Here is a 26320-nt window from a genome sequence, read left to right as displayed (position 1 = left end):
CTTTTTTGACTTTTCCATTGGACTGCGGATCGTGCGGACTGGAGGTGACACGCTTGAAATTGTATGACCTGGCAAACGTGGACCATTCTCGACTGTGAAAGCACGGGCCATTGTCGTTCATGACGGTGATTGGAATGCCATGCCGTGAGAACGTCTCCTTACAGGCTTTGATGACGGTCCGAGAGGTGAGGTCCGGGAGCTTCAGCACCTCAGGGTAGTTTGAGAAGTAGTCGATGATCAATATGTAGTCGCAACCATTCACATGGAAGAGATCGATGCCAACCTTGGACCACGGAGAGGTCTCTAGGTCATGCGGTTGGAGATTCTCATCGCTGACAGGTGGCACAGTTCAGGACCATGTTCGTGATGTCCTGGCTGATGCCGGGCCAGTAGACAACTTGCCGGGCTCTGCATCTGCACTTCTCAACGCCCAGGTGTCCCTCATGAATCTGGCGCAGCACCAAGCTCTGGAGACTGAGCGGAATGACAATCCTGTCAAGCTTGAGGAGGATGCCATCGCCATCAATCACTGTCAGGTCATCCTTAACATTGTAAAATTGTGGGCATTGCCCTTTCTGCCAGCCATTGATGAGGTTGTGGATGACTCGCTGCAACAGGGGGTCTTTGGCTGTCTCATCTCGGATGAGAACGATCTTCTCATCTGACGCCGGGAGAGTGCTTGCACACAGTTGCACCTGCGATTCGATGTGCTGGATAATCTCCTGCGGCTCACTGGGCGTGTTAATGGAGCGGGACAATGTATCAGCGATGATGAGCTCCTTGCCAGGTGTGTACACCAAATTGAAGTCATACCTCCTAAGTTTAAGCAGGATTCTCTGCAACCGAGGCGTCATGTCGTTCAGGTCCTTATGGATGATGTGGACCAGAGGCCTATGATCCGTCTTGACAGTGAATGTCGGCAGGTCGTAGACATAATCATGAAATTTGCGGATGCCGGTGAGAAGACCTAAGCACTCCTTTCAATCTGTGCATATCTGGTTTCAGTGGGTGTCATTGCCCGTGACGCGTAAGCTACTGGTGCCCAGGATGATGTGTCACCTGGTTGAACTAATACCGCACCAATGCCATCCTGACTCACATCTGCGGATATCTTTGTTTCCCGGTCTGGGTCAAAGAATGCTAGGAAAGGTGCAGTGGTGGGCTCGGCTTTCAGCTCCAGCCACTCTGTCTGGTGTTCCGTCTTCCACTCAATGGCAGTTGAGTTTTTTACCAGGTTGCGGAGGGCCGTGGTGTGTGTGGCCAAGTTTGGGATGAACTTGCCAAGGAAATTGACCATACCCAGGAAGCGCAGTACTGCCTTCTTGTCCTCAGTGACTCTCATTGCCTCGATGGCTTTGATTTTGTCTGTGTCCGGGCGCACTCCATGTTGCGAGATCTGGTCGCCTAGGAACTTGAGCGTGGATGTTCCGAAACAGCACTTGGACCTGTTTAACTTTAGGCCGTAGTCATTTACACGGCGGAATACCTTCTGGAGACGGGACACATGTTCTTCAGGGGTCGTGGACCAGATGATGATATCGGCCACGTACACACGAACCCCTTCAATGCCCTCCAACATCTGTTCAATGATGCGATAGAATATCTCCGATGCCGAGATTATGCCAAATGGCATGCGATTGTAGCAGTATCTGCCAATAGGCGTGTTGAAGGTGCAGAGTCTTCTGCTGGACTCTTCCAGTTGGATTTGCCAAAATCCCTGGGATGCGTCCAAGTTTATAAAGAAGCGCGTATGTGCCATCTCACTTGTGAGTTTCTCCCGCTTCGGGATGGGGTAATGTTCCCGCATGATATTCTTATTGAGATCCTTGGGATCGATGCAGATGCGCAGGTCCCCCGAAGGCTTCTTTACGCACACCATCGAGCTGACCCAGTCAGTCGGTTTGGTGACCTTGGAAATGATGCCCTTTTTGCTGAAGATTCTTGAGCTCTGCCTTCAGGCGCTCTCTCAGTGGAGTAGGGACTCGTCGTGGTGCATGGACCACTGGCTTGGCATCAGGTCGTAGCAGAATCTTGTTTCGCTACGGCAGCGTGCCCATCTCGTTGAACACATCTGGATACTGGGCGAGGATGTCGTCGATGCTGGCCAGAAGATCCAAATGGGAGGGCGTCGTGGTGTAAACCCTTTGAATGACGTTCAGCTGCTTGCAGGCATGCGCACCTAGTAGGGATGCCCTGTCTGGCTAAACAATTTTGAAGCGTAACCGTGCTTGTGTGTGTCGGTTGGATACTTTCAGATGGCAGGACCCCAGTGCCGTGATGGCATTCCTATTGTAATCCAGGAGCTTACAGGCAACTGGAAGGACCATGGGGGGGGGCCTGTGAGAGTAGGTTGGCAGAGGCACCTGTGTCCAGCTTGAACTGGATGGGGCAGTGACTGACCTTTATCTCTGCTCGCCATTTGTCCTCGGAATCCACAGCTAGGATTGATTGACTTTGCGAAGTGTCTGGTGTGGCATATTCACACTTTGTAATAATGCCCACATGGCAAGTGTTGTCCAGGCATTCATCATCTGGATCCGTTGCAGTGCCGGGATCAGAATCCTGTAGGCGGTGTTGCACACTCCGGATGCGCCGTTGTCGGAACTGGGAGCGCTGGCTTCTGACTGGTGATGCAGAGTTGCAAAAGGCTGCATAGTGGTTTGGTTTCCCGCAGCTTAAACAGCGTCTGCCTCTTGCAGGGCAGTGTTTCTTTAAATGGGCAGTGCCACAGTTCGCACACGTCATGACGTTGGCGTGCTGACGCTCCGTGCGTCGTTGCGCATGCGCAGTGCAGTTGTCGGACATCTGCACCTGTGCAGTGCAGGTTTTGGCCGCTGCGTTACCCCGATCGCATTGTGCATGCGTCGGGCCCTGGGAAGAGAGTGCCAAATGACCACTTTCGTCAATGTTGAGGTGCTGCATCCGGGAGATGGCCTGCACACCCTCCGCCTCATCGGAGGCTAGTTTTTCACTTTCTGCCGTTTTGTACTGGGAATAACGATTTTTAGCGCTCTAAACAGTGCATGTTTCAATCGCGACTGGCAGGGTCATGTGCTTGATCTTCAGTAACTGCTCCCGCAGAGGATCAGAGTGAACTCCAAAAACGATTTGGTCTCTGATCATGGAGTCAGTGATATCACCGAAGTTGCAGGATTGCGCTAGCAGTCTAAGGTTAGTTATACAGGAGTTGAAGGTTTTGTCCTTACCTTGCAATCGCTGCTTGAATATGTAGTGCTCGAAGATTTTGTTGGTGTCCACCTCACAGTGGCTGTCAAATTTTTCCAGAATGGTCTGGTACTTTGTCTTATCCTGGTCCTCGGCGAAGTGAAAGGAGTTGGATTTGGATTTGTGGATTTGTTTGTTTGTTGTCACGTGTACCGAGGTTAGTGAAAAGTATTTGCCTGCGAGCAGCTCAACAGATCATTAAGTACATGGGAAGAAAAGGGAATAAAAGAAGATACATAATAGGGCAACACAAGGTATACAATGTAACTACATAACACCGGCATCGGATGAAGCATACAGGGTGTAATGTTAATGAGGTCAGTCCATAAGAGGGTTATTTAGGAGTCTGGTAACAGCAGGGAAGAAGCTGCTTTGAGTCTGACCATGCGTGTTCTATGAATATTGAACATTTTTATGGCATGATCACCCGCTGTGGTGAGAAGAAGAGCTATCTTCCATGCATCAGGCGCACCATTGAGGTCTGATACTTTGACGTAAAGCTGAAATTTCTGTTTGAATGTCCGCCAGTTGGCACTGAGATTGCCGGTGGTCCTGAGCTGGTGAGGATCCTGAAGCTTTTCCATTGTGCCGGTATGCAGTCACTGGTCGTCACACATCTTGCTGAGTTGAACTAGCTAGATTGAACAGACTCCTGGTATCATGTTGTGTTATGTTGTTTGGAATAACACAAGCTGCCACTTGGTGCAGTTTTAAGTAAAAGATGCTCCAGACTTTGAAATGAGTTTAATGTGTGTATTGAGCTCTTAGCTCAGTTTTCAATGAGTTCGACACTCTGCTAATCTAATTGTAGCAACTCAGTCTAACTGAACCAGCCTGCTCTAAGCCACGTTCTGGTGTGTGATGCTGCGGATGCACCCTGTCTCACTCTATAGATGTTGGTCTGTGGAAAGAGACGGGGTGTGAGTGCCTCGTCCCTTTTACCAGCCCTGAGTGTCCTGACCGCTCATTGGTCATGTCCTATTCTAAGTGTTCATTAGCTGCATGTTTGCATATCATGACAAGAGTCTCTGCCTCCACTACCCTTTCAGGCAGCGAGTTCCAGACTCCCACCACCTCTGGGTGAAAAGGTTTTTCCTCACATGCCCTCTAAACCTCCTGCCACTTACCTTAAATCTAAACCCCCTGGTTATTCACCGCTCCACCAAGAGAAACGTTTTTTTCCTGTCTACTCGATCTATGCCCCTCATAATTTTATACATCTCAATCATGTCCCCCATCAGTCTCCTCTGCTCCAAGGAAAACAATCCCAGTTTATCCAATCTCTCTTCATAGCTAATACTCTCCAGCCCAGGCAACATCCTGGTCAATCTACTCTGCACCCTTTCCAGTGCTATCACATTGCTCCTATAATGTGGATACCAAAACTGTACACAATACTTCAGCTGTGTCCTCACCAACGTCTTATACAGTTCCAGCATAACCTCCCTGATCTCAAACTCTATGTCTCGGCTAATAATGGCAAGTATACCATATGCCTTCTTAACAACTGTATCCACCTGCTCTGCTACCTTAAGGGCCTAATGTACATGCACAGCAAGGTCCCTATGAACCTTGGTGCTTCCCAGGGTCCTGCCGTTCATCCTGTATTCCTTTGCCTTGTTTGTCTTGCCCAAGTGCATCACCTCACATTTATCTGGATTGAATTCCGTTTGTCATTGATCAGCCCATCTGACCAGCCTGTCCATCCTCCTGTAATCTCAGGCTATCTTCCACACCATTTACCACCCTACCAATTTTTGTGTCATCCACAAATTTACTGATCAATCCTCCTACATTAATGTCTGAATCATTTATATAAACCACAAACTGCAAGGACCCCAAAAATTAGGGGTTGTTTAGCACAGGGCTAAATCGCTGGCTTTGAAAGCAGACCAAGGCAGGCCAGCAACATGGTTCAATTCCCGTACCAGCCTCCCCGAACAGGCGCCGGAATGTGGCGACTAGGGGCTTTTCACAGTAACTTCATTTGAAGCCTACTTGTGACAATAAACAATTTTCATTTCATTTAATTCAACTGATGCCTGTTGGACCCCACTGGACACAGGATTCCAGGCAAAAAAGCTTCCCTTTACCATCTCCCTCTGCTTCCTGCCACTCAGACAATTCTGGATCCAATTTGCCAAAATATTTGGATCCATCGGCTCTTACCTTCGCTATCAGTCTCCCATTGGGGACCTTATCAAAAGTCTTGCTGAAGTCCAAGTAGACGATGTAAAATACATGTCCCTCATCTACACACCTGGACACCTGTTCAAATGATTCAATCAAGTTGGTCAGATGTGACCTTCCCTTAACAAAACCATGCGGACTGTTCTTGATTAATTTCTGCCTCTCCAATTGCAGAACAATTTGGCCTCTCAGAATTATCTGCTCCCAGTCCACTCTGTCCAAATCATATTTGATCTTATTAAAATCGGCCTTCCCCAGTTTAGGACTTTGATTGCAGGCACATCCTTGGTCTTTTCCATAACAGTCTATAATCTGATTAAGTTATGAACATTGTCTGCAAAATGTTCACAAATTGATACTTCAACCATTTGCTCAACGACGTTACCTAAAATTAAGACCAGGACCGCTCCCTCTATTGTAGGACCTTCTCCTTACTGGCTTAAAACGTTCTCCTGGATGCATGTTAAGAATTATCCTCCCTCTAAATCTTTCACACTATGACTACCACAGTTAATATTAAAGTTAATAACTTCCCCAATATTGACTGGGACTCACTTAGTGCCAGGGGCTTAGACGGGGCGGAGTTTGTAAGGAGCATCCAGGAGGGCTTCTTAAAACAATATGTAGACAGTCCAACTAGGGAAGGGGCGGTACTGGGACCTGGTATTGGGGAATGAGCCCGGCCAGGTGGTAGAGGTTTCAGTAGGGGAGCATTTCGGGAACAGTGACCACAATTCAGTAAGTTTTAAAGTGCTGGTGGACAAGGATAAGAGTGGTCCTAGGTTAAATGTGCTAAATTGGGGGAAGGCTAAATATAACAATATTAGGCGGGAACTGAAGAACATAGATTGGGGGCGGATGTTTGAGGGCAAATCAACATCTGACAGTTGGAAGGCTTTCAAGTGTCAGTTGAAAGGAATTCAGGACCAGCATGTTCCTGTGAGGAAGAAGGATAAATACGGCAATTTTCGGGAACCTTGGATAACCAGAGATATTGTAGGCCTCGTCAAAAAGAAAAAGGAGGCATTTGTCAGGGCTAAAAGGCTGGGAACAGACGAAGCCTGTGTGGAATATAAAGAAAGTAGGAAGGAACTTAAGCAAGGAGTCAGGAGGGCTAGAAGGGGTCACGAAAAGTCATTGGCAAATAGGGTTAAGGAAAATCCCAAGGCTTTTTACACGTACATAAAAAGCAAGAGGGTAACCAGGGAAAGGGTTGGCCCACTGAAGGATAGGCAAGGGAATCTATGTGTGGAGCCAGAGGAAATGGGCGAGGTACTAAATGAATACTTTGCCTCAGTATTCACCAAAGAGAAGGAATTGGTAGATGTTGAGTCTGGAGAAGGGTGTGTAGATAGCCTGGGTCACATTGAGATCTAAAAAGACGAGGTGTTGGGTGTCTTAAAAAATATTAAGGTAGATAAGTCCCCAGGGCCTGATGGAATCTACCCCAGAGTACTGAAGGAGGCTGGAGAGGAAATTGCTGAGGCCATGACAGAAATCTTTGGATCCTCACTGTCTTCAGGTGATGTCCCGGAGGACTGGAGAATAGCCAATGTTGTTCCTCTGTTTAAGAAGGGTAGCAAGGATAATCCAGGGAACTACAGGCCGGTGAGCCTTACTTCAGTGGTAGGGAAATTACTGGAGAGAATTCTTCGAGACAGAATCTACTCCCATTTGGAAGCAAATGGACGTATTAGTGAGAGGCAGCATGGTTTTGTGAAGGGGAAGTCATGTCTCACTAACTTGATAGAGTTTTTCGAGGAGGTCACAAAGATGATTGATGCAGGTAGGGCAGTGGATGTTGTCTATATGGACTTCAGTAAGGCCTTTGACAAGGTCCCTCATGGTAGACTAGTACAAAAGGTGAAGTCACACGGGATCAGGGGTGAGCTGGCAAGGTGGATACAGAACTGGCTAGGTCATAGAAGGCAGAGCCTTCTATGCAGTAGCAATGGAAGGATGCTTTTCAAATTGGAGGGCTGTGACCAGTGGTGTTCCACAGGGATCAGTGCTGGGACCTTTGCTGTTTGTAGTATATATAAATGATTTGGAGGAAAATGTAACTGGTCTGATTAGTAATTTTGCAGACGACACAAAGGTTGGTGGAATTGCGGATAGCAATGAGGACTGTCAGAGGATACAGCAGGATTTAGATTGTTTGGAGACTTGGGCGGAGAGATGGCAGATGGAGTTTAATCTGGACAAATGTGAGGTAATGCATTTTGGAAGGTCTAGTGCAGGTAGGGAATATACAGTGAATGGTAGAACCCTCAAGAGTATTGAAAGTCAAAGAGATCTAGGAGTACAGGTCCACAGATCACTGAAAGGGGCAACACAGGTGGAGAAGGTAGTCAAGAAGGCATACGGCATGCTTGCCTTCATTGGCCGGGGCATTGAGTATAAGAATTGGCAAGTCATGTTGCAGCTGTATCGAACCTTAGTTAGGCCACACTTGGAGTATAGTGTTCAATTCTGGTCGCCACACTACCAGAAGGATGTGGAGGCTTTAGAGAGGGTGCAGAAGAGATTTACCAGAATGTTGCCTGGTATGGAGGGCATTAGCTATGAGGAGCGGTTGAATAAACTCGGTTTGTTCTCACTGGAACAAAGGAGGTTGAAGGGCGACCTGATAGAGGTCTACAAAATTATGAGGGGCATAGACAGAGTGGATAGTCAGAGGCTTTTTTCCCAGGGTAGAGGAGTCAATTACTAGGGGGCATGGGTTTAAGGTGAGAGGGGCAAGGTTTACAGGAGATGTACGAGGCAAGTTTTTTACACAGAGAGTAGTGGGTGCCTGGAACTCGCTGCCGGAGGAGGTGGTGGAAGCAGGGACGATAGTGACATTTAAGGGGCATCTTGACAAATACATGAATAGGATGGGAATAGAGGGATACGGACCCAGGAAGTGTAGAAGATTGTAGTTTAGTCGGGCAGCATGGTCGGCACGGGCTTGGAGGGCCAAACGGCCTGTTCCTGTGCTGTACATTTCTTTGTTCTTTGTTCTTTTGAAACTGAAATGCCCACTGTCACTGCCCTACTTTTACACTTCTCTGAGATTTGCCCACATATCTGCTCTTCTATTTCTCTCAGGCTGCTCACAGGTCTACAGAACACTCCCAGCAATCTGATTGCTCCTTCTCGGTTTTTAAGTTCGATCCATATGGCTTCAGTTGAAGGGCCTTCTAAGATGTTGTCCCTCCTTACTGCTGTATTTGATTCCCTGATCAAAATTGCCACACCCCCTCCTCTTTTACCTTCTTCCCTATCTCACTTGAAAATCCTGTATCCTGGAATATTGAGCTGTCAATCCTGCCCCTCTCTCAACCATATCTCAGTACAGCAATGAAATAATACCCCCATGTTTTAATTTGCGCCCTCAATTCATCTGCCTTGTTGGTCAGAGTCCTGGCATTGAAATAAATGCCAACCAATCTTACAAACTCCTTTCTGACTTTACTAGTCCAGACATTCTGTGCCTTTCTATGCCACTCGATGTCTTTTCTAATTTTGGCTGTGCATCTATCCCTGCTGGATCTTCTCTCATAATCCCCCCCCCCCCCGACAAGTTTGTTTATACCCTCCCCAACAACACTAGCAAACCTCCCTGCAAAAACATTGGTTCCATTTTGGTTTCGGTTCAAACTGTCTGCCTTGTACAGGTCCCACCGTTCCCACAAGCGGTCCCAATGTCCCAGGAATCTGAAGCCTCCTGCACCATTGCCATGCATTCATCTTGACCAATTTTCTATTTCTTTACTCACTCTCAAGTGGCACTGGAGGTAATCCAGCGATTACTGCCTTCTGGCTCCTGTTTTTTCAATCTACTTCCTAGCTCCCTAAATTCTGCTTGCAGGACTTGAAATGAAAATGAAATGAAAATCGCTTATTGTCACAAATAGGCTTCAAATGAAGTTACTGTGAAAAGCCCCTAGTCGCCACAATCCGACGCCTGTTCGGGGAGGCTGGTACGGGACTTCTGCCTATATCGTTAGTAACAATGTGTACTTCATATCTGCCTGTTTGCCCTCCCCCTTCAGTATGCCCTGCAGTCGTTCAGATATCCTGGGCACCAGGGAGGCAACATTCCATTCCGGAATCACTTTTGCAGCCACAGAAATGCCTGTCTGCTCCAATTACAATTGAATACCCTACCACTGTAACCTTGACGTTACTGCTCCGCCCCTCCTGTGTACCCATGGTGCCATGACACTGCTTTTCCCGACACAGTCACCTCCACCAACAGTATCTAAAAGATGATATCTGTTAGAAAGAGAGATGGCCACAGGGATCTCCTGCACCACCTGCCTTCCTCTACTCTGCCTGGTGGTCCTTTCTGCCTGTTCAATCCTCATCTGCGGTGTGACTACCTCACTGAACGTACTATCCCCGACTTGCTCAGCGTCGCAGATGCTTCACAGTGAATCCACCCTCAGCTCCAGCTCCGAAATGCGGCTAACCAGTAGCTGCAGTTGGACACACCTCCTGCGGACGTGGTCACCAGGGACAACCAGCTTCCATGATTTGCCACAATGTACAGAATCCTTGGTGTTATTAGAAGAATAGAAGAGAAAAGTGAAAACATTCTGTTCAACTTTCATGCAACACCGGTTATGCCTTAGCTGGAGTATTGTGTTTAACCCTGGGCTCCACACTTCAGGAAGGAGCCCAGGGCCTTGGAGAGGTTGCGCAAGAGATTTGTGAGAATAACGTGAGTGTTGATAGGCCTCAGCTACATGGAGAGACTGGGAAAGTTGGAGGGAATTTCCTTTGAGCAGACAAAGTTACCAGGAGATTTGAGAGGTTTTCAAACCAAGAAGGGTTTTGACAGAGTAAATGTGGTGAAATTGTTTCCAGTGCAGAGGAGTCAATAACCGGAGGACAGAGAATTAATATGATTGGCAAAAGAACAGAGGAAACTTTCATTTAAACAATAAATCATTGTGATCTGGAATGCTCTGTCTGAAATGGTGGTGGAAGAAAGTTCAATAGCGCCGCTCAAAAGATAAATGTTGAACTGATGGGGAACATTTAAGTGGGTCAGTGGGAAAAGAGGTCAATGTGATTAATTGGATAACTTCAGCAAAGGGCACAGGAACAGTAGCATTCTGTGTGTCCATAATTCAATGTACCCACATCAGTGTTTTCCACATCTCAGCGATGTCACCCAGTCCCCTTACCTGGAACTGCTGTAAGTGTTTCTTTATCCACAGGTACAATTGTTCCTGTCGCTGCTCCTTGGGGAGTTCTTGGACGTTTGGAAAATGGCACAATGCAACAGTCATTTGTCGTATATCGTCTACTCCTTCCTGAAATCGCCAAGTTACCGGAACCATTAGATGACACAGTTCAACTCGGAAGCAGATCTGATGTTTGGTTCTATGTCAGGTGAGTTTCGTTGCTGATATATTTGATATCAAAATGAAAGAGGAAAAGCTGGATAAGCATAACAGGTCTGGCAGCATCTGTGGAGAGAAGCAATTAATGGTTTGAGTCCAAATGACCTTTCAACATATCAGCTCTTGAGCCAACATCATAGAATATCATAGAATCCCTACAGGAGGCCATTTGGCCCATTGAGGCTGCACTGGCTCTGGGAAAGAGCAGCGTTCTTAAGCCCACACCTCCACCCTATCCTTGTAACCCAGTAATCCCACCCAACCTTTTTGGATACTGGGGGGAAATCTCGCATGGCCAATCCACCTAACTTGCACATCTTTGGACTGCGGGAGGAAACCGGAGAACTGGAGGAAACCCACACAGACACGGGGAGAAAGCACAAACTTCACACAGGCAGTCACCCAAGGCCGGAATTGAACCCAGGAACCTGGAGCTGTGAGGCAGCAGTGCTAACCACTGTGTCACCATGCCACCAAGACTCTACGTAAAGTCAATCTGTGATTAATAGGGTCATCCAGTCACATGGGAACATTGGTCAATATTAATTGTGAAATGGATTGGTCCATATTTTACAGCCTACAGATTCTCTTCTGATCAGGCAGCCAGACCTCCCATTCCCATTACTCTGGATCATGTGGAGTTAGCTCCTGTTTATCTGTAATTCTCACATACACCACGTTCTATATTTCTGGAAGGACAATTTCACTTCCTTCGATCAGTGCCTCATCCAAAATACATCATCCCATCATTGAGATATCTGATGTTCTATTCCATGGTCATTACTTTAAATGTCTCTTTACCTGCTCGTTTCTCTGCATAGTCATAAATGACACAGTTGTTACTCCAATTGGTGTTACCACTGGACAGAAACATTCCAGAATGGAACGCTGGCGCAAAGAACTGTAACTTTTACGTTTTTTTTAGAAAATGTGGAGGAACAGAGTCACTGGATTGCTCATTAATTTTTAATAATATGAAAGAAAACATTATTAAACATGGAAAGTTTGATTTTAATACAATGCTTCTTTACACCTCCCTTAGGTTCATAAATGTATATACAGTTTTCAAAAATAACCCCAAACTCTGAAACCAAATGGTCGATGCCGCTCAACTGATCTTCTGCGAATTTCTCTCACAATCCCCCCAGATGATTGGCACATGAGATTTTCCTAACTCCACTCCCAAAAAGGCACACTTTAAAACATTTTTTTCAAACAATATTTTCCATCAGCTGTTTGTATTAAAAATACACTCCTGATTTTCCAACTATCCTGTCAAACAAAGCTTCCACTTCACTTTTAACAAGAGATCCAGCACCAGGTTTTCCACCTCTCCTTTAAAACTGCCTTTATCTTGAATCGCAACATGCTTCCAAAATGCTACTCAAACTGGAGAAATAAGGACAACAAACCTTCCAATTGCTTCAGAATTGTCGTTTGTCTGCGGCCTACCGTATCAGCTCTTCTCTTCCCAGATCTGACTTTAATGTCCAGAAAAATTATCTTATTTTTCAGGCGGTTCTTTCTTTGTTTTTTTTTATTTTTAAAAATAAATTTAGAGTACCCAATTCATTTTCTCCAATTAAGGACAATTTATCGAGGCCAATGCACCTACCGTGCACATCTTTGGGTTGTGGGGGCGAAACCCACGCAGACAATGTGCAAACTCCACACGGACTGTGATCTGGAGCCCGGATCAAACCTGGGACCCTGGCACCATGAGGCAGCAGGGTTAACCCACTGCGCCACCGTGCTGCCCGGTTCTTTCTTTGTTAATGTAACTTCAGACTTCTTGGAAACTTATCTTCATTCTCTAGTCTCCTTAATGAGCCATTCCTGCAATTGTTTTCTGAACCATTGCATCATGATCTAGCTTTTCTTCTAGCAAATCTGAAAGAGATGTTTCCTCTCTATCTAGCCTTCTAAAACCAACTGCTATATTCAGCAAAATCTACACTCAGAAAGCATTCCTATCCTCACGGTGCCACTGGTTATTAAGCTTGTTTATGTTTCATGCCACAACCCTCTCTCAGCACAAAACAAGAAGAAGTTGAGTTGTCCAGACCCCCACAGATACAAACACTTCTGTCTAGCATGAATCTAACAATAGGCTTACACTGCCTTAAACGGCAACATTTAATTCAACCCTCTTAAAGCTATATCTCATATTTAACTATGCAACTATAGATCACTTAAACTTACCTGTTTTTCTCACACAGTTACAATGTTACTCCCCACCTCCTGTAACCTGTGGTGGTGGAGGGAGGGAGGGGGAAACATTATGTCTGGATGATGAATGTCAGTTTGATTTACTGTACAAGAGTAACAGAGCTGGGCCTAGTCAATTCCTCATTCGACATCCCCCATATCACACCATCGGCGTGGGTCACACCACAGCACAATCCCAATGTTGACATTATTCTCCTGTTGTAATGAACTGTGATGCTATTTCTCATCTGTAGTCTTGATGGCAGACGTTGCTCTTTGGGAAATTATTGGCTGGTTTTTAGTCTGTTTAAATCATTGGCAGAAATTCATGGACTTGGGGGCCTGTGAATTTCCAGCCAGTCATTCCTGTGAACAACAGTTCACCCCAGGAATTCCTGATCAGGGATTCAGGTCTCATGAACAATCAGAAAAAATGGAAGTTCTCCCTTCAAAAGTACAGACGGTGATGGAGAAGGAGTTTCTGAGATATCTGCTGGGTGTGGACAGTATGTGCTGGAGTTGTAGCACAGGAAACTCTGCAGGCAATCTTTGCACAGATAAATCACAAGCGTAAGGGCATATTTGGAGCAAGGGTTGGTGAAACTGACCCTGGAGCCTCTTCGGCCAAACAGACAGAACTGTGCAGCTCAATTCCGTGTGTCCATAAGGACAGACCACTGAGAGTATGTCTCTTCCACAATGTTTAAATACACCATTTATAAATTGTCATACCGTTAGGTCACAAGACGTAGGCCCATCGAGTCTGCTCCACCATTAAATGTGAGATGATAATCCTCAACTCCATTTACCCACCTTCTCCAAATAATCTTTGATTGCCTTACCGATTAAAAAATCTATCTACCTCAGCCCTGGACATACTTAACATACAGCTTCCGTTGTCCCAGGTAAAGAATTCCAAAGATTCACTACCCTCTGACAGAACATAAGAACATAAGGACTAAGAGCAGGGGTAGGCCCCCTGACCCTTCGAGCCTGCTCTGCCATTCAATAAGATCATGGCTGATCTTTTTGTGGACTCAGATCCACTAACCCACCTGCTCATCATAACACTTAATTCCTTTTCTATTCAAAATCTATCTATCTTCACCTTAAAAACAATTAATGAAGCGGCCTCAACTACTTCACTGGTGAGGGAATTCCACAGATTCACAACCCTTTGGGTGAATAAGTTCCTCCTCGACTCAGTCTTAAACCTGCTCCCCCTTATTTTGAGGTGGTAACTCCCGTTCTATTTTCACCCAAAGAGCAGAATATCCTCATTATCTCTGTCTTAAATGGACAACCTCTTCCTTTGAGATTGTGCCCTCTGGTCCTAGACTCTGCTACAAGAGGAACCACCCTGCCGACTATGCCAATTGATGGATCTCTGTGTCTACTCGGAACCCTGGATATGCATTATCCCTTTTTAGTTCCCAAATAACAGAAATTCCAGACTGTGCTTCTTGGTAAAGTTATTTGAAACTTTATTCGTCAGCTTTAGTGTCTACTGATAAAGTTTATTTTTCAATACAGAATTGAGGAAGTTCCAACTAGCCCTGCAACAAGCTAGTCAGATTGATTGTCTTTAGCAAATACAGTGGTTGAATTTTAAAATACAACTCGGTACTTCTTCAAATCAAATACACACTATTAAAAATGCCTGAGTGATTTAAACAACATAAAACTGGCGATTTGCAAAGCAAGCAAGAGAATAGGTTTCAGAGATTAAGTAAGAATGATTCCGGAGTAGAAAAAGGGGTGGTTTCTCATCCCGACAACTGAACTTTTTAAGGATACTACTATCTTTAAAGTTCCATCCTCTTTACAGCTGTGATTGGTTTTGACTAATTTGTAATTCACTTAATTCGACCGAAGTGTCTGTCTGTCAAATTTAAGAGATGAACGATTTGTGGTAATTTTCCATGATGGTCTGAGCGAAACACGTTTCCCACAAGAAATTATCATGATGAGCTGACAGCCGTTACCATCGAAACGGAACTGGGATGTCATCCCAGTTTTCCATAACACAAAGGGTCTTTTCTGCTATCTGGGCTTGCACTCGCCAGCGGTCTTCAAACAACTTGCAAAATGTGAGAATGGTGTGTCTTATCTGTTCAGTTCATAATTAGTCAGCTTTTTCCTCACTCTCATGGTTAATATATTTTGATTTAGTTAAATACTCTTAAGGATTAAAGGATTTTTCCAACCAGGATTTCTTCATTAAACCTTTTATCTATCTTATCTATAGCTAACTACAAAATCTGATTTCTATCACCTGTCAAACTCCTGTGAATCCTGTACGTCTCAATAAGGTCACCCCTCATTCTTCTAAACTCCAATGAGTACAGGCCCAACCTACTCGACCTCGCCTCATAAGAAAATCCCTCCATACCCGGGCTCAACCTGGTGAATCTTCTCTGGACTGCCTGAAACTGCCAATATATATTTCCTTAGATAAGGAGACCAAAACTATTCGCAGTATTCTAGGTGTGGTCGAATTAGTGCCTTGCAGTTTTAGCAAGACTTCCCTATTTTTCTGTTCCATTCCCTTTGAAATAAAGGCCAACAATTCCATTTACCTTCCCTATTATCTGCTGAACTTGCTTGCAAACTTTTTGTGATTTATGCATGAGAACCCCCTAAATCTCTCTGGGCTGCAACTTTCTGCAATTTTGCTACATTTAAATAGTTTTCAGTTTCTTTATTCTTCCTACCAAAACGCATAACTTCACATTTTCCTGCATCATATTCCTTCCGCCAAGTTGTTGCCCATTCACTTAACCTGCCTATATCCCACTGGAGACCCTTTGCATCATCCTCGCCATTTGCCTTCCCACCTATTTTTGTTGCAGCCTCAAACTTGGCAATAATACGGCGAATATGGGTAGGTTAGGCGAGTGGGCCAAAATGTGGCAGATGGCATTTAACGTGGATAAGTGTGAGATAATCCATTTTGGTCGGAAAAATGGAATCGCAACTTATTAACTAAATTGGGAGGGACTTTGGGATGTTCCGGGGCAGAGGGACCTGGGGGTCCTAATGCATGAGTCGCAGAAAACTAGCATGTAGATGTAGCAGGTAATAAGGAGAGCGAATACAATTTTGGCATTTACAGCAAAAATTGAATTTAACGGTAAGGAAGTGTTGTTGCAACTATATAAGTCATTGGTGAGACTGCACCTGGAGTATTGTGCACAGTTTTGGTCTCCTTATTTGAGGAAAAATATAATGACATTGGAGAAATTTCAGAGGAGGTTCACTCGATTGATTCCAGAGATGAGCTCCAGGATTCTCCGTTTGAGAGACTAAGCGCTGATGCCGGGACTGAATCACGAGAGTTCCACGTTAATGAAGGCGGTTTCAAGTGCCAGAGGGGTGCACAGGGGCTGGGGAGATTAGACATGGCGGAGAGGTGGATGTGTGGGTTGAAAGGGGATGTTCGAGTAGCCAGTGAACCTGGTGCCAATTTGTGTCCCATGTGCAGGTGCACACATTGTGCGGCCTCCAGTGGCCGCCCAGGCCCCATGCCCTGCCATCCTTGCCCTCCTCCGCATGCTCTTTGTTGGATGAGGCCTGGAGTACTTCCTTTTCCTCCAGCATCTCTGCTGCATGATTTTGTGGAGGATGCAGCAGGCCACCACGATGAGGGAGACTCTCCTGGTGCTATACTAAAGGGCACCTCCAGAGTGGCCCGGGCACTTGAATCACATCTACAGGATGCCGAAGCACTGCTCGATCACACCCTTGGTCATTGCATGGCATCATTGTAACGGGTCCCTGTGTTGGTTGTGGCTTCCAGATCGGCGTCATTAGCCACGACTGCAGTGGATAACCCCTGTCACCCAGAAGACAACCCTTAACTCCTCACTCAGGTGGTGCCTCAAATATTTTGGGAAATGTCCAGTGTGCCAGGATGAAGCCGTCGTGCACGCTGCCTGGTTATCGCCGCAGATGTGCCTGATGTGCAGCTGCTGGTCACACATCAGCTGCATATTCATGGAGTTGTACCCTTTTGGTTTATGAAGGTCAACTCCTCATGTGGTGCTCATATGGGGACATGTGTCTCATCGATCACCCCCAGAACCTGGGGCATCTTAGCGATGGCAGCGAATCCCGCTGCCCAGGCATCCTGGTGGGCTTGGTCCACATTGAGGTTGATGCGTTGCGGTGCCTGGGTATTCAGAGCCTCTGCAATGGCACAGTTGCACCTGTGCATGAAGGTCTGGGAGATCCTCGACAGGTCCCCACTCGGCATATGGAAGGACTCCGTTGCATAGAAGTTCAAGGTGACCATCACCTTGGCGGCCTTGAGGAGCAGGTGTCCTCCCCCAGACTCCCCACGGTTCCAGATGCTCCATGATGCAGCAGAGATGTTGCACAGTCTCGTTGCCCAGCCGGAGTCTTTGGTGACATGCTGGGTCCGGCAGGTCCTCCAATGACAGGTGCTGCCGACACACACGGGGTCTGATGCGGCGCTTCCTTCGCACCTCCTCCTCCGCCTGTTGGATGACCAGCTCTCTGTTCCCACTCGGTGGCTCCCTGCTCCTCTGGGGCAGACTCCTGTTCGGCAGGGATTCCCAGAGCATATCCAGCTTGTACAGCCGCAGTACATCCGCCAGGGCTGCGACGGCCAGGCAGATTCCAGCCATTCCCGGTTGGATACCGAAATCCATTCTCTGCAGGGGCTGAAAAGCGAACATGTTAGCACGGTACACCTGAGCCCATCCAGGTCCAACGGGCTACATGGTGGCCCCAGTCTGCATTGCTGCCTCTCCGCATGCCCCCATCTGCACCGCAGCCCTTGCCCATCGTTCCATGGCAACTGGGGGGGGGCCTCTGACCCCGGCACCCATCCCTGCCAGCAGGGGTACCGGTTGCTCCCCTACCCATGCCAACAGTACGCCCTGCAGCCCCTGTCCTGTGGCTTCTTGTGGGATCTACTGTGGGCTTCCCCCATAGGTGGACTGCGTGCTGCCCCAGCAGCAATGTGGCGCCAGGTTGTGGATGGAGGTGGGAAGTCTGTGGGCTCCTCGGGGGGAACGGCCTTTTGAGGGGCACCCATACGGCCGGTGGTGGTGGTGCTCTTGTGGAGCATTCTAGAACAAGAGGTCATAGTCTCAGGATAAGCAGCAGCGTAAAACAGATGAGGAGAAACTTTTTCTCCCAGAGAGTCATGAATGAGTGGAATTCGCTACCACAGAGTGCGGGGGATGCTGGGACAGTGAGTAAATTTACGGAGGAGTTAGACCGATTTTTAATTCATAATGGGTTTAAGGGTTAGTGAGAATGGTAGAGTTGAGGCCATGATGAAATCAGCCATGATCATATTGAATGGTGGAGGAGGCTAGAGAGGTTAAATTGCCTACACCTGCTCCTAGTTCTTATGTTCTAGAAGAGAACGATTCTGCTAATTCCACCTTCCAGCTCTGGGTCTGGAGCCCTGTAGGTAACAGCACCTGAAGCACCAATCTGGGGTGCTCGATTAATAAGGGAATTTCTTGATTAATAAGGAGATCAGAAGTTATGGGGCGAAGGCAGATGAATGGGCATGAGGAACGCATCAGCCATGATCGAATGGCGGACCAGATTCGATGGGCCGAATAGCCTAATTCTGCTCCGATATCTTATTGTCATTTTTTCATTCCTTGGGAAGTTTCCCGCCGGTCTAGCCCACATTTCGGGCCGAACCTGCCGGCGAGACCGGCTCCTCAGAGATTGTGGCGCCATTTTGAAAGGGTACCCTGATCTCTGAGTGAGCTTCAAGGCCCCCCACCCCCCATGGACAATGCCATCCATATAAGAGATTGGTGCCTTCATATCATCACAACCCATGTGACTGGGAAACCAGGTGCCCATATGCTTTATTGACAACTTTCTCAAGATCTGCTGCCACCTTCAAAGAGCAATACATCCTGAGGTCCCCTGGCCTGGTACACTCTGTAGAATTGGAACATAAAGTCTATATTGACTCTCCCTTCACCTCCTTCTAAAATGCACCACCTCACATTTCTCTGTATTAAACTTTGCCATTTGTCTGTACCTTTGGCGAGCTTCTCTATGATGTCACTACAGCTGTGGACTAACTGAATGGTGGGGGCGGCTCAATGGGCTGAATGGTCAACTCCTGTTCCTGTTGTCCTGACAACCGACTTGGTTTCCAAACAAGTTTTATCAGGATGAATAAAAATTCAATTCCTCTATTAATTCTGTTCCAGGGCTTTTGACGACGAAGCTGATGAAGATGAAATTGAAAATCGCGTGGCTCAATTCCAGAAGGACTTAGAACAGGACAATCAAAGTTTTGGAGAAGTATTTCGTATCGCTTTGTATACCACACGTGGGCTCATGTTCATTGCTTTTGAAAGAACTGAAGAAGCTGAAAACTAGGTATTGTTACCTTTGTGGACACTAAACAGTGAGATGTGCTTAACTCTGGGCGGGATTCTCCGGGCCTCCAGCCAAGTGTTTTTTCGGCAGCAGGAAGCGGAGCGCCATTCACTGGCGGCGGGATTATCTGCTCCCGCCAGAGTCAATGGGAATTCCCATTGAAGCGACCCCACAACACTGGTACCCTGCCAGCGGGACCAGAGAAGCTTGCCGCCAGCGAATGGCCGGAGAATTCCGGCCTCTATTCTAAAACTGATTTCATTTTCCACAAAGTACACATTGAGTTTAACCTGGAATATTGACCATAAATTTCATCTCCTTACTTAAGACAGGATATATTTACCTCAGAGGGAATGCAATGTCTGTCCATTCAAAATAAAATGCATGAATTAGTTGCGCAGATCGGTGTAGAGGGATATGATATAGTTGGGATTACGGAGACATAGCTCCAAGGTGACCAAGGATGGGAACTAAACATCTAAAGATTGAGGGCTATAGAGTTTTTAACAAGGACAGACAGAAAGGAAAAGGTGGTGGAGTTGTATTGTTGATTAAAGAAGATATTGATTCAATATTGAGGAAATATATTAGTACAAATTATGTGGAATCTGTGTGGGACGAGTTAAGAAGCATCAAGGGGCAATCGTAGGGGTTGTGATGTTGGGAATAACATTAGACAGGAAATCAGTGATGCATGTGATTAAGGATATGAGGCTTGAGCTGACTATGACGGACTGGGAAATATTACTGAAAGGTATGACAGCGGACAGGCAATGGCAGGTATTCAGGGAACAAATATGTGAAACGTGCTTGTTGTATCTTCATATTTACATTTCTATCGTTCATGTGGAATGACATCAAGCCCCTCTGAATAACAACATTTTCCATTGCAAAATATTCAACTTTTATACTTTTTCCTTATTTGGCTGACTTCCGTCAACAATACATCACATTCCAGTGATGTATTACCCACTGAATTAAACAACCAAATATGGAGACATCACATGGTCTTGCAACCACATGTTAACCAGGCGTGAAATAAAATGAAATAAAATGAAATGAAAATGGCTTATTGTCACAAGTAGGCTTCAAATGAAGTTACTATGAAAAGCCCCTAGTCGCCACATTCCGGCGCCTGTTCGGGGAGCTGGTGAGCCTCCAGCCCTGGAAGATCTGGCAATCCCAGAAAAGGGATCCCGGCTGCTATTGTTCCTTTAATGTTGTTTAGAATCAGGTTTCCCTTCAATTCCAAATTATTTTGCGATGTCTTAATTTCATTGCTAACCAACCACCTCAATGCGGCAGCATTGGTGATATTAGTCTAACGTCTCCACACTGCACATATGCAGGGCTAAACTCAATTGTACAGGGTGGTGGGCCCTCTATTGGGTAACGGGGATTAATCACTGCAGTAATTCGCTTTTTCTGTTATCTTGCTTTAAATGAATTGCGCACAGACTGAGACTGAGATGGTCCGAGTGACAGATGCAGTTCCAGAATTTTCTATCTTCACACAGCGATGGATTATATTCAAGTTTATCCATCATACTGACCAGAATGTTTAAAGTTGATGTGAAGAGTTAAATGAAATTGGGATTTGTTACAGAGCACAGAGTATTGAAGCTGTTCAATGTGAAATCATGAGGTGTTCAGATGTGGGATTGTCCCTGGGCTCTCTCACTCGGAGTTAGTTCCAGATTGAATTATTTAACTATAAGGGAATGTTTAAACTGTAAAGAGAGTGTGTTCACCATTTGTAAAACACTGAGATTTTCATCACATGTTTCAATGTTTGAATAGTTCTGACTCCTGTGCTCTGAAATATAATGGGAATGGACCATATAACAGACTGTGTGGAATAGACACTGTACACTGTAGGAAGAACACGACACTCACTGGAGAAACCTGCGAATGGGGACTCCCTGTATGGGGAGTAAAGTATTCACTTTTCCTTTCATTCCTGATAATCAAACACTGGACATTGTGTTGGGGACGATTTAAAAGGTTGTTTCTCAATCCAGTTTGTTCTGACTCAGACCAGTCCAGGTTCAGGAAACAGATGGGCCCAGGTCAGGAAAGTGAAGTGGGAGTTTTGTGACTCAGATGTGAAGCAGCTTAAAACTGGTCCTTAAACCGGAGAAAGAATCCCAATCTAAAATTAGAATCCAGAGACTGAAGATGGAATAAAGTTTCAATTCAGATCTCGTCAAACTCACACTGGGAGCTGACATTGGGAATATCGACAGACTGAATCGGTGATTGAGAAAATGATCGATTCAGATCTGACTCCTGTTAACGGGTGACCCATTCACAGGTTTCTCTTGTGGAGCAAATAAACCATCGTCTTCTAGTCTTTGTTTGTCTTTTGTTTTTCAAACTGCTGGGAATGTCTTCTCACTGTGAAATAAAGAGGGTGATGCATTTACACATTTGGTCTCGTGTTAGATTCTTCCTCAGAAATAAATCTGGGTCAATGATCACATCACTAGTTTCATATTAGATAGCCTAGAATTTATCATAGAATTTACTGTGCAGAAGGAGGCCATTCAGCCCATCGAGTCTGCGCCGGCTCTTGGAAAGAGCACCCCACCCAAGGTCAACACCTCCACCCTATCCCCATAACCCAGTAACCCCACCCAACACCAAGGGCAATTTTGAACACTAAGGGCAATTTATCATGGCCAATCCACCTAACCTGCACATCTTTGGACTGTGGGAGGAAACCGGAGCACCGGAGGAAACCCACGTAGACACGGGGAGGATGTGCAGACTCCGCACAGAGAGTGACCCAAGCCGGAATCGAACCTGGGACCCTGGAGCTGTGAAGCAATTGTGCTGTCCACAACGCTACCGTGCACGGTGGCGCAGTGGTTAGCATTGCTGCCTCACGGCGCCGAGGTCCCAGGTTCGATCCCGGCTCTGGGTCACTGCCCGTGTGGAGTTTGCACATTCTCCCTGTGTTTGCGTGTGTTTCGCCCCCATAACCCAAGATGTGCAGGCTAGGTGGATTGGCCACGCTAAATTGCCCCTTAATTGGGAAAAATGAATTGGGTACACAGTGACTCACATTGAATTTACACAGTGAATATTACATGGAGCAATTGGATTGAAGCAAGAAAACTTAAATACCATTGCACCATTTGTAATGACCATTTTAGTGGGCAGCACGGTAGCATTGTGGATAACACAATTGCTTCACAGCTCCAGGGTCCCAGGTTCGATTCCGGCTTGGGTCACTGTCTGTGCAGAGTCTGCAAATCCTCCCCGTGTGTGCGTGGGTTTCCTCCGGGTGCTCCGGTTTCCTCCCGCAGTCCAAAGATGTGCAGGTTAGGTGGATTGGCCAATGTAAATTGCCCATAGTGTCCAAAATTGCCCTTAGTGTTGGGTGGGGTTACTGGGTTATGGGGATAGGGTAGAGGTGTTGACCTTGGGTAGGGTGCTCTTTCCAAGAGCCGGTGCAGCCTCGATGGGCCGAATGGCCTCCTTCTGCACTGTAAATTCTATGATAATCTATGAAAAACTCTCCACATTTCAGTGAAAGGATTCTGTTAAAATATTGAGGTGTAAAATTAAAGAGTGAGAAAGAATGAAGAGACAGGGAGTAATTTATTGAGAGATGCAACACTTGGAGAGTGAGCTCCATATTGGTCAGGTGACAGCTCACATCCCCGTGCAGTCTGATGCTTCAATCTATCAAACTCCACTCTGAACAGTCTTTCTAACTCTGTCAATGGGGTATCACTGGATAGATAACGGCCAACATACAACAATCCATGGATCGGTCATCCATCTGGTGTTGGGAATTTCTTCACTGTTTGGAAAATCTCGCCAATCTGGGTGGATAGGGGAGGAACGTTGGTTGGGATCTGGTTCATAGACTCGCGACATGGAAACATACAGAGATACAGGAGGAGACCATTCAGCCCTTTGAGCCTGCTCCGCTATTCATTATAATTATGGCTATTCATCAAGTTCAATAACTTAATCCAGCCTTCCTCTGTATCCCTTGGCCCCTTTAGCCCCAAGAGTTATATCTAATTCCTTCTGAAATCACGCAACGTTTTGGCCTCAACTACTTTCTGTGGTAGTGAATTCCACAGATTCACCACTCTCTGAAATGAAATGAAATGAAAATCGCTTATTGTCACAAGTAGGTTTCAAATTAAGTTACTGTGAAAAGCCCCTAGTCGCCACATTCCGGCGCCTGTTCGGGGAGGCTGGTACGGGAAGTAATTCTCTGGGTGAAGTAATTTCTCCTAACCTCAGTCCCAGAAGGTTTACCCCTTATCCTGAAACAATGACTCCTAGTTCTGGAGTCCCCACCATCGGGAAAATTCTTTCTGAATCAACCCCGTCGAAGCCTCTTTAAAATTTAATGAGTTTCTGTAAGATGCCCACTCACTTTCTAAACTCCAATGAATATAATCCTAACCAAGTTAGCCTCTCCTCATTTGTCATTCCCTTTCCCAGGAACCAGCCTCGAAAACTCTCCCTCCAGAGCAAGTATATCTTCCTCAGATAAGGGGCGTCATTCTCCGACCCCCCGCCGGGTCGGAGAATGGCCGTTGGCCGCCGTGAATCCCGCCCCCGCCCCCGCCGAAGTCTCCAGTACCGGAGATTGGCGGGGGCGGGAATCGGGCCGCGCCGGTTGGCGGGACCTCCCGCTCAATTCTCCGGCCCGGATGGGCCGAAGTCCCGCCCAGAAATTGCCTGTCCCGCCGGCGTAAATCAAAGCTGGTATTTACCGGCGGGACCAGGCGGCGTGGGCGGGCTCCGGGGTCCCCCCGGGGCGATCTGACCCCGGGGGGTGCCCCCGCGGTGGCCTGGCCCGCGATCGGGGCCCACCGATCCGCGGGCGGACCTGTGCCGTGGGGGCACTCTTTCCCTTCCGCCTCCGCCACGGCCTCCACCATGGCGGAGGTGGAAGAGACTCTCCCCACTGCGCATGCGCGGGAAACTTTCAGCGGCCGCTGACGCTCCCGCACATGCGCCGGGAAACTGTCAGCGGCCGCTGACGCTCCCGCGCATGCGTCGCATTTCCGCGCCAGCTGGCAGGGCAACAAACGCCATTTCCGCCAGCTGGCGGGGCGGAAATCCCTCCGCCGCCGGCCTAGCCCCTCAATATTGGGGCTCGGCCCCCAAAGATGCGGAGCATTCCGCACCTTTGGCCCGGCGCGATGCCCGTCTGATTGGCGCCATTTTTGATGCCAATCGGCGGACATCGCGCCGTTGGGGGAGAATTTCGCCCCAGGTCACCAAAACTGCACACAATACTCCAGTTGTGGGGCGAGATTCTCCGAACCCCCACCGGGTCGGAGAATCGCCGTGGGCCGTCGTGAATCCCGCCACCGCCGGCCGCCGAATTCTCCAAAGGGAGAAAAGTCGGCGGGGCGTCAATCGCACCGCACACCTCGGAGAATGATCATGGGTCACGTCGGCGTAAATCAAACTACCTATTAATTGGCGTCAACCAGTGCTCATGGTTGACGCCGACCAGCGTGGAGGTGGGTGACGGCCTGGGGCGTTGGCCGTTGGAGAGGCGATAGCGTGGCCGCAGTCTGTATGTGTGGGGGAGAGGTGTGTGTAGGGTTGTGTGTGTGTGTGTGTGTGCGGCGGGGGGGATGGTTAGAGTGGGCTGGGCTTTGGGGGAGTGCCGGGAGGGAAGGTGAGTGCCGGGGACGGGAGGATGGCTGCCAGGGTGGGGGACGGGGGGACGGGGGGTCCGTGCCGGGGAGGGGGACGGAGGGGTTCCATGCCGGGGAGGGGGACGGGGGGTCAGTGCCGGGGAGGAGGGGGGGTCCGTGCTGGGTAGGGGGACGGGGGGGGGAGTCCGTGCCGGGGAGGGGGACGGGGTCTGTGCCGGGGGGGGGGGGGTCCATGCCGGGGAGGGGGACGGGGGACGGGGTCCGTGCCGGGGAGGGGGGGTGCGAGGGCAAGTGAGTTGGTCCACCTGGCCAGGTGCCAGCCTCCAACAGTCGGACCCATGCGGTCCATGCCACCTGGCTGGGAGGTTGAGGGGGTATGGGCAATGATGACATGCCGTCGTTCCCCCACCCTCCCCAGGCCGTCATGTTTTCCGATCAGCCAGCGATGTTGGCCGCTGTGGCGGCAGCCGCTAATGTCCATGTTGCCCTGGATGAGGAGGAGGATGGGGAGCGTGCCAGAGAGGCGGCGCAGGCTACCGCAGAGGGGCAGGCGGCAGCCGACCAGGCTGGAGGGACACCTGACCGACAGGACGAGGAGGGGGAGGAGGACGCCGTGGCCACATGGCAACGGAGGCACCCGAGGACGCCCCGTGTGTACCGGCCCCGGCTGTCATACCAGGACCTCACGGACCGGGAATGCAGGAGGAGACTCCGGATGAGCCGGGAAACTGTGGCACACATCTGCCACCTGCTGGCGCACCTATCACCGCGTGGCACTGGCGGGGGGGACCCTCTCCCCATGTTCGTCAAGGTTACGGTGGCCCTGAACCTTTATGCAACGGGGTCATTCCAGGAACCGAGTGGGGACCTGTCCGGCATATCGCAGACATCGGTGCACCGGTGCATCCGGGCAGTGACAGACGCCCTATATGCCATTGCGCACTGCTACATCCGCTTCCCTGTGGACCGGGCCAGCCAAGATGCCCGGGCCGTGGGCTTCTCTGCCGTGGCCGGGTTCCCCATGGTCCAGGGCGCGATTGATGGGATGCACGTCGCCGTGCGGCCACCTGCAGATAACAGGGTCGTGTTCACCAATAGGAAGGGGACCTATTTGATGAACATACAGGTGGTCTGCGACCACCGCATGATGATCCTGCATGTCTGCGCCCGTTACCCGGGCAGTGTACACGACTCATACGTGATGTCACACATCCACGGCATGTACGAGGGACGCCATCCCCGGCTGAGGGGCTGGTTGCTGGGCGAGAG

General features: G+C 48.1%; 1 protein-coding gene across 1 annotated transcript in view; it reads left to right on the top strand.

The window, feature by feature from the left end:
* The window catches only part of LOC140411129 (heme-binding protein 2-like), a 40281-nt gene extending 18450 nt beyond the window's left edge, over nucleotides 1–21831 (top strand). Inside the window, exons 3-4 of the mRNA XM_072500190.1 lie at nucleotides 10626–10800; nucleotides 19235–21831. Of these exons, the coding sequence (XP_072356291.1) occupies nucleotides 10626–10800; nucleotides 19235–19406 (347 nt within the window). The 3' untranslated portion in view covers nucleotides 19407–21831. The remainder of the gene's footprint in view (nucleotides 1–10625; nucleotides 10801–19234) is intronic.
* Nucleotides 21832–26320: the final 4489 nt, after the last annotated feature.

The sequence above is a fragment of the Scyliorhinus torazame genome, chromosome 4 (genome assembly GCF_047496885.1).
Source record: "Scyliorhinus torazame isolate Kashiwa2021f chromosome 4, sScyTor2.1, whole genome shotgun sequence".
Classification (NCBI taxonomy): domain Eukaryota; kingdom Metazoa; phylum Chordata; class Chondrichthyes; order Carcharhiniformes; family Scyliorhinidae; genus Scyliorhinus; species Scyliorhinus torazame.
This window is presented reverse-complemented; position numbering and strand designations above follow the sequence as displayed.